Source organism: Sinocyclocheilus rhinocerous, unplaced genomic scaffold, assembly GCF_001515625.1.
Source record: "Sinocyclocheilus rhinocerous isolate Xijiao unplaced genomic scaffold, SAMN03320098_v1.1 scaffold1703, whole genome shotgun sequence".
NCBI classification, from domain to species: domain Eukaryota; kingdom Metazoa; phylum Chordata; class Actinopteri; order Cypriniformes; family Cyprinidae; genus Sinocyclocheilus; species Sinocyclocheilus rhinocerous.
The window spans coordinates 120,219-128,978 of NW_015640476.1; the positions used below are offsets into that span (position 1 = coordinate 120,219).

The following is an 8,760-nucleotide window of genomic DNA, read 5'->3' on the forward strand; positions in this document are numbered from 1 at the left end:
CGCACACACACACGCACACACACACACACACACACACACACACACAGAGTGCCAGATGCATCTAAATGCACAAACATGCTGCTTTCATTAGGGGCCTCGGCTTTGATCCGCCGTTCAACTGTTTTCAGTCATGTTATATTCTCCTAAACCACACGATTCTCATGCCTGACAGTTTTACTCTAGTATGAGTACATTTGAGTCATCGAATCGAGCTTGTTTTGTTTCAGAAATGCCACTATCTGTGTGGTTTTAAGCTATGAAGATCGTGGTTTATTGCGTGCGGGTTATTTAACCCGTCTGTCCTGCTGAACCTGTGGATTTAAAACCAGATCTGACTGAGTTCAGTGTTTGATTGTCACGTACTGCAGAAAACAAACATTGCTATTCAAAGTGTTTACTTTCCTGATGAATTCACAGGTTTTGACAGTTTTTGTGCGTTTTGCACTGTTTTCAGTGTTCAATCCCGGTAGATTTTTAAGAAAAGAGAGCTGAGAGGGTTCATTTCGCAGTAAATGACACGAAGAGACGGTTTCTGATGTGATTTCATGTATTTAATGTGCTGTATTGTGTTGCTAGACTCATATATTGGCCAGGTTAATATTTTGAGATTGTCAATTGATTTTATGCTTTCAAATGTTGTATTTTGAGTAAATACTGTGTAAAATACTAATTAATTTAAATGCAGGATTTTTAAAAAATATTTTCTGTGATTAAATGAGCCATTAGCCACCGGTTCTCAGCCATTAAAAACCTATTTCTTTGTTAATTACCATGACAATTAATTTTACACCTGCAAATATATCTGCCTAAAATGTGTAAGAAAAATATACTGTTGATTTGATTTTTGTTGGCACATTCTAAAATATAAATTCTAATTCACATTCAAAATCTGCCGGCCCTTCTTGCATTAATGTGGAGTCGGTGAAATCAGCAGAATTTGCAACAACAGTCAAATGTTTATGTTTGCAAAACAAAAATGCATGAACATGATCAATGAATGCTGGAAGTAGTGACCGATGGGGCGTGTGACGGCTCTGCAAACATCCTTATCATGTTGCCAAAACATTTCAAATTGTGCTGGTTTAAGTTCTCTTAGGAAACTGTATTACTCGGCAAACGCATTCGAAGAAATGTTTAACAGAGTCAAACCTGAATGCACTTTAGAGTTTTTATCCAAAGTGAACTTTAAAACCTTACACCGGATTTTTAATTGCTCTTTTATAATACCTCAACTTGTCACTTGCCATGAAAATAGCCAGGGAAGCTGTAATTGCATTAAAACACCAATCAACTAAGTGATGCTTCCAACACTATCAGTTGTTTCTGCATTAAAGGAATAGTTCAGCCATAAATGAAAATTAGCTGAAAATGCTCTCACCTTCAGGCCATCCGAGATTAGGATGAGTTTGTTTCTTCATCAGATTTGGAAAAATGTAGCATTGCATCACTTGCTCTGCCACATTTCAGCAAATTCATTTTTGGCTGAACTATTCCTTTAATGTTAGCTTCAGCAGCCATATGTTTATGTTTGAAGTTTGCACGTGACCAACAAAAAAGATGCATGCTGAGTTACGCATTTATAGCTTTGAGGAGACGTGCTGTGATGTGAGTGCTCAGCTCATTGATGTCTGTCCCGTGTCTCAGGAGGCTGGTTTGGGTGGGTTTCCCCACAGCGGCTCCGCAGGAGTGAAGCTGGAGCAAATGATGGAGCATCTTCAGCGGCAGCAGCAGGCGCGTCTGGAGATGGAGCACAAGGAGCGCAGGCTGCGTGAAGCTCACATCATGTACGCGCAGCAGCTCGCGGCTCAGCAGGCCGTTCTAGCCGCCGCTCAGGCTTCAGGGGCCGGGTTCATGAGCAGGGGCCTCGGCTCTTCTGGAGCCGGACATCCGTCCTGTGTCTCCAATCAAAGCAGTTTGGACTCGGAACACGAGGAGGAACGAGGCCGAGACTCATACGATGATGATGGGATGATGGAGGGCGATGAAGGCAGCGAGGATGAAGACGGGTTGGAGTTCCTCAGGAAGCAGACGCTGGCGCTGCAGCAGGGAGCCGTTCACTTCTCGGACCCCGGGGCCCCTGCAGACGCACCGAGAGCTCCGTCTCCCGCCGTCAGGGTCAAACAGGAGCCCGAGGACGATCTCTCACCCGTCGGGCGACCCTCAGCATCTTCTCCTAACGGTCAAGCGGACTGGAGCTACGAGGATCACTTTAAAGTGGTAAGAGCTTGTGTTATCCTGCGCTTTCTCGCTTAGTCTTTCCTCTTGTTTTCCAGAACAAATATCTAAACATTCTTAAATCAAGATGCGTTAACTTGAGAAGCATAATTACATGAGATAAGGTGGTAAGAGCTTGTTATCTTTTTATTTTTGTCTTGTTTTCCAGCATAAATAAACATTCTTAAATCAAGAAGATACATTAACTTGAGAAGCAAAATGACATGAGATATGAAGTCTCGTTTACTGACAAATATATAAAAATGAAGTGAGTTTATGATTAAAACAAGAGAAATAAACTTAATTCAAAAAGATTAGTTTTCTGATCTCATTGGCAGATTTTATTCTTGTTTTAAGCAAATCTCACTTCATTTTCATATACTTTTTTTTTTTTTTTTAAGTATCAAAATTAAGTTTATTCTTAAAAAAAGAAAAATAAACTTAATTCAAAGGAGAAAAGGATTTTTTTTGACCCCATTGGTAGATTTTTTTTTCGGTTTAAGCAAAAACTTAATTTTCACGTAATATCTAAAGTCATTTTGCTTCTCAAGTCTTGTTTTCTGAAAAAAAGGAAACCTATCAGATTGAAGCGAGTTTGTTTAAAACAATAAAATATCAGTCAATGGGGTCAGAAAAAAACCTACTTAATTCAAAGGGGGAAAAAGTTTATTTTTCTGAGCCCATTGGCAGATATTTTGTTTGTTTTTTTAAGCATGAACTCACTTCATATCTATACTTTTTTTTTTTTTTTTTTTTTTTTTAGAAAACCAGACTTCATATTTTAAGTCATTTTGCTTCTCAAACTTGTTTTCTAAAAAAAAAAAAAAAAAAGTACCAAAATGAAGTGAGTTTATCCTTAAAACAAGAAAAAATATCTGCCAATGGAGTCAGAAAAATAACATTTTTTCCCCCTTTGAATTAAGTAGATTTTTTTCTGACCCCATTTAAGCTTGAACTCGCTTAATTTGAATGCATTTCAGGCATTTTATCCTTAAAACAAGAAAAAATATCTGCCAGTGGAGTCAGAAAATTAATCTTGTTTCCATTTGAATTTTTGTTTATTTTTTGATTTTATCGACTGATTTTATTTCTTGTTTTAAGCTTAAATGTGCTTCATTTTAATGCATTTCAGGTATTTTGCATCTCAAGTAAAAGTATCTTAATTTAAGAATATTTATAGGTATTTGTATTGGAAAACAAGATAAAAACACCAAGTAAGAACATCACTTTTTACAGTGCACTTCACAATGTGTCAGAATTAAAGTGAATTCAAGAGAAACGTTTGCATATTTGTTAAATGCAATCATGTTAACAAACTATTATTAGTAGTAAGTTAAACACACATTTTGCCACTTTGGTTGATTTTGCATGACGTGAAAATGGTCAAGTTAGAGAAGTTGAAGTGAACTTCACTTGGACATGCATACTAGTTCGGATCTTAAACTTACTGTAGTTCTTCTTCAGCAGTAGATGAACATGAACATATCTGGTGGGCTTTTTTCATATATTTGTTTGAGCGGCACGTTTAGGAGCTCAGTGGGGTTTGATGAAGCAGTCTGTGTGTGTGTGTTTGTGTTGGTTTGAGCTGTTACGGCCAAGCGCTGAGTCAACTGTGAAGAGACATTTGGCCCATATTTGTCGGCTGACGCGCGTGGGAGTGTTTGTGCAGTACAGTAGCTGCATGCTGGAAGTTTATTGATTTTGATGGGAATGCTGCGTGCGTCACAGGAGTTTGTGAAAGTCATCATCTGACATGCAGCTGAATCTGAAACCTGCTAATGCAATGCATTCTGACATTTCCACACAATCCCAAAATGCATCAGATGCCTTCCTATTCATCAAACGCTTCTTGAAGTATTTTTTTTCTAGTGTGCAAGTGCCTTTAATGTCATCATGCACAGCCGACATTCTGTTCATTTCTTCAGATTAATATGCACTGATGAATCAATCACAATAAGACTAGGTCTGTCGCAATTATTAATTAATTGTCTGATCGTGGTTATTTAATATAATTGCAATTATTTTGAGATAACTGCAATAATTGTGCAATAAGTGTTGCTTGAAATAAAATAAATGTTAACTGAAATAAAATAAAAAGCTAGTTAAGAAGGCAGCATTTCTCATTTTAATTTAGCTTAACTTGATGTACTAAAAAACAATAAACTAAAACTGAAATTAATAAACTGTATAGACATTTTAATACAGCAAAAACAACAGAATTACTAAAACTTTAACTAAAATTAACAAGAAAGCAGAAAAGATCAAATAAAATAGAATTCAAAATATTAAAAACTGTAATAGTATCTCAATTATATTAAAATAACACTAAATTTCAATAATTTCAAGCCATCCAAAGAAGGGAAATTTAAGAGCTTAAATGTTTTATATTATTATATTATATTATATTATAAATAATGAATTATATAAATATTATTAATTTTCACAGCATTAAAGAAAATCATATGTGCTTATTTTATTATATTAAGATATTGTAAAATATAGTAAAAAGTAATATATAGCATTAAAAAAACTATGTTTAATGCTTACACTGTAAGTGACATGAACAAAACAGAAAGAAATCATTAATCACAATTATTTCACTGTAAAAAATGGTAAAAGTACAGTAAAAGACTGTAAAAATGCTACAGTAAAAACCTGTTAATTGGTTAACAGTAAGTTTCCATACTATATACGGTGAATAACTGTAATTACATTATTTCCCTTCTCGGCTTGTGGAAGAGCTGTTTGTGATGAGCTTTGGTTCATCACGTGACTTTCTCATCACCACCTGTTTTTGTTGGTTATCAGTGCATTACAATGGTTCAAAACAGTTATTAGTACTTCAGTATGCTGGTTTATTAACATTACATCAGTTAATGAAATACGTTTTTTTATTGTGAATTTAAGTTAAGTCTGTAAAACCTCAAATGTTGCTACCGTATTTTTAACTGTGAAGTTCTGGCAACCACAGCTGTCTGTATTTTACCGTAAATGTCACCGATTTTTTTTTTTTTACAGTGTTGTAAGACAATTGATTGTCAGTGCAGAATTCCTGATGGTGACAGGCCTAACTAAGACGAGGGCTCTGAATGAGATGGTCAGTGAATGGTTTCAGGAGCTGCTTCAGTCAGGCGATCCGCTGATGTGATTAAAGGCCTGGAGCTTCTTATTTATAGAGACCACGTCCATTCTGCTTTCCCAATATAGAGCAGCAGTGTGGAAACAGAGTCAGAATTATGATGCAATGTGCTTCAACTAAATTAGATGCATTGAGCGATTGCGTATTTCTTACTTTGCCATTTCATGAGTAATGTGAGAAGCTTTTTAGCACATTAGATGCACATTAGGTGTGTTATTGATGTTTTAAACGCTGTGCTTTATCATTTGTATATCTCACAATTCTTGCAATTTTGATTATATATCTCACAATGCTGTCTTTTTTGTTTGTCTTGCAATTCTGAGTCTTTTTCTCACAATTCTGAATTTATATCTCACAATTCAAAAAAAAATTCTGAATCTGAGTTTATATCTTGCAATTTTGATTTTTTTTTCTGAATTTTGATTTTATATCTCAATTCTTTTTTTTTCTTGCAATTCTTTTTTTCTCTGAATTTTGAGTTTGTCTCGTAATTCTGAGTTTGTCTCACAATTCTTTTTTTCTTGCAATTCTGAGTTTGCCTCACAATTCTTTTTTCTTGCAATTCTGAGTTTCTCACAATTCTTTTTTTCTTGCAATTCTGATTAATGTAATTTTACAGTAAAATACTGTTAAAATTACGTTTTTTGGGAGTGAAAAAGAAATAGTCATTGTATAATTTACAGTGAAAACCCGTAAATTGACACTCCCAGAATGACACTTCGTATTTGATGTTTTTCGTTTACTTCGTATTTTGATGTTTTTTTTTACTAATATATATACAGTGGGGCAAATAAGTATTTGATACACTGCCGATTTTTCAAGTTTTCCCACTTACAAAGAATGGAGAGATCGTTGCAGTCGTCCTGTCCCCTTAGCAGAAAAGCACCCCCAAATCATGATGTTTCCACCCCCATGCTTCACGGTTGGGATGGTGTTCTTTGCAATTCTGAGTTTGTCTCACAATTCTTTTTTTCTTGCAATTCTGAGTTTGTCTCACAATTCTTTTTTTCTTGCAATTCTGAGTTATATCTCACAATTCTTTTTTCTTGCAATTCTGAGTTTATATCTCACAATTCTTTTTTTCTTGCAATTCTGAGTTTGTCTCACAATTCTTTTTTCTTGCAATTCTGAGTTTGTCTCACAATTCTTTTTTTTCTTGCAATTCTGAGTTTGTCTCACAATTCTTTTTTTCTTGCAATTCTGAGTTTGTCTCACAATTCTTTTTTTCTTGCAATTCTGAGTTTGTCTCACAATTCTTTTTTTCTTGCAATTCTGAGTTTATATCTCAATTCTTTTTTTCTTGCAATTTGGAGTTAATATCAAACACAATTTTGAATTTTTTTTCTGAATTTTGAGTTTAAAAATGCTGGGTTGTTTCAACCCAACTTTGGGTCAAATATGGACTAACACAGCTGTTGGGTTAAATTTTTAAATAAAATTTTTAACGCAAATGTTTTGTGTTGAGACAACCCAGCATTTTTTTAGAGTATATCTTGCAATTCTGACTCTTTTTCACACAATTCTGAGTTTATATCTCACAATTTTTTTTTTGCAATTGAGTTTATATCTTGCAATGCTGACTTTTTTTCTCTGAATTGTATTTGTTTGTATCTCACCGTTCACAGAATTGCATGAAAAAAAGGCTGAATTTTGAGATAAAAAGTCGCAATTGCCTTTTTTATTTTTTTTATTCTATGGCAGAAACAAACCAACTAAGTAATATTTTCTGGTCAGATTCATATGCACTCAACAGTTTACAAAATGCATGCAAAATAAACCATTAAAACCTAATTATGACTAAAAGCAATTTGCAACTGCAATGATTCTTTAATTGTCACGCACCAACTATGGAAAGTCCCTCATTGTGGCACGTGCACATGTTGCTGATTCTGTCAGCCGAGAGATTGATTCTGATCTGAAGGATAAAGCGTGTTTGTGATATTTTCCTAACTCTGATCCGACTGTCATGATGAAATCAGGAAGAGGAAAGTCAGACGGGGGGAAGGGAGTGAGACGCGTCCGTCTCTGTCTTTGTCTCCTGTCTTTTATGTGTTCTGTCATTACGTGAGGCCAGCAGTATATAATGACACCTCATCACGGCCGCTGGTTTCAGGTTGCGTGGTTTGGGGGAAGGTTGAGAGATGTTTTAATGCTATCTCTGTGAGTTTTAATGAGTTTTAATGCTGCTGTAAATTCCTTCCAGATGTCGTGTCACATTCAGAGGTTCAGATGTTTAATAGTATCTCTGTGAGTTTTAATGACAGCTGCTGCTGTAAATCAGACAGGATGTTGTGTCACGTTCAGATGTTCAGAAATCAAAAATACAGTAAAAAAATATGAAATATTATTATAATTCAAAATCACTGTTTTCTATGTGAATATCTGTTAAATTGTAATTAATTTCTGTGATCAAAGCTGTATTTTCAGCATCATTCCTCCAGTCTTGATCAATTTAAGGCGTCCTTGATGAATAAAATTTATAAAATGATGTATATATATATATATATTTATATATGTAATATTAAATTAATATTAAATTAAAAACATTTTAATAAAAAATTAAATATAAAAATGTATTATATACTATTATAAAGAATATAATTTTTATTTTATTAATAAAAAAATCTATTTTATTTCTTTGAAGAATTTGCGAACTTGAATAGGAAATGCACTCTGGTTATTTATGTATTTCTATGTAAAATATTGTTAATTTTTCAGTTAATCTCTACAGTGAAATATCATCCAAATTCTCAATCTGAGAGTGAAGGGATTCATTGGAAAGCTCTTCTTTTTAACAGATTACAGTAGCAAGTATATTTTGTCTTCTCTTAAAACCTGTATGTCTAAAGCAGATAAAATGTAGATATTTTGAGAAATGTTTCAATGTTTTTGGTACAAACAATGAATGTCAATGGGCTCCAATGTTGTCTGATTCAGAACATCGTCTTTTAAGTTCCACAGAAGAAAAAAGTCGTACAGGTTTGGAACGACATTAGGACAAATAACTGATGACAGAATGTCAGTCAATGCATGTGATTTTATTTTAAAGTTACGTTTTTAGTTCTCCAATCTAGTAAATGAACTGTTCTCAATCAGCTGGAGAAGAATGAGTGAAGGATTGGGTTCAGTGTGAGCGGGTAAAGGCCGGTGTGTGTGTGTGTGTGTGTGTGTGTGTGTGAGAGTGTGTGAGTGTGTGTGAGTGTGCATTTTTGTGACAAATGAGGACATAAATGTGTATAATGACAAAGATATGACGTAAGTATTACAAGGAGAAGGTGACTTTTCAGGACATTACCCCATGTCCCCACTTTTCAAAACGCATATAAATCACACAGAATGGAGTGTATTGAAAATCTGAAATAGCACAAAGTTTCCTGTGAGGGGTAGGTTTAGGGGTAGGGTTGGTG

At 34.6% G+C, this 8,760-nt stretch overlaps 1 protein-coding gene across 1 annotated transcript in view; it reads left to right on the forward strand.

Annotated features, from left to right (window-relative positions):
- LOC107753191 (uncharacterized) overlaps window positions 1–8,760 on the forward strand; it is a 20,545-nt gene that overhangs the window by 1,342 nt on the left and 10,443 nt on the right. The window contains exon 2 of the mRNA XM_016569316.1: window positions 1,645–2,217. Within this exon, the coding sequence (XP_016424802.1) occupies window positions 1,645–2,217 (573 nt within the window). The remainder of the gene's footprint in view (window positions 1–1,644; window positions 2,218–8,760) is intronic.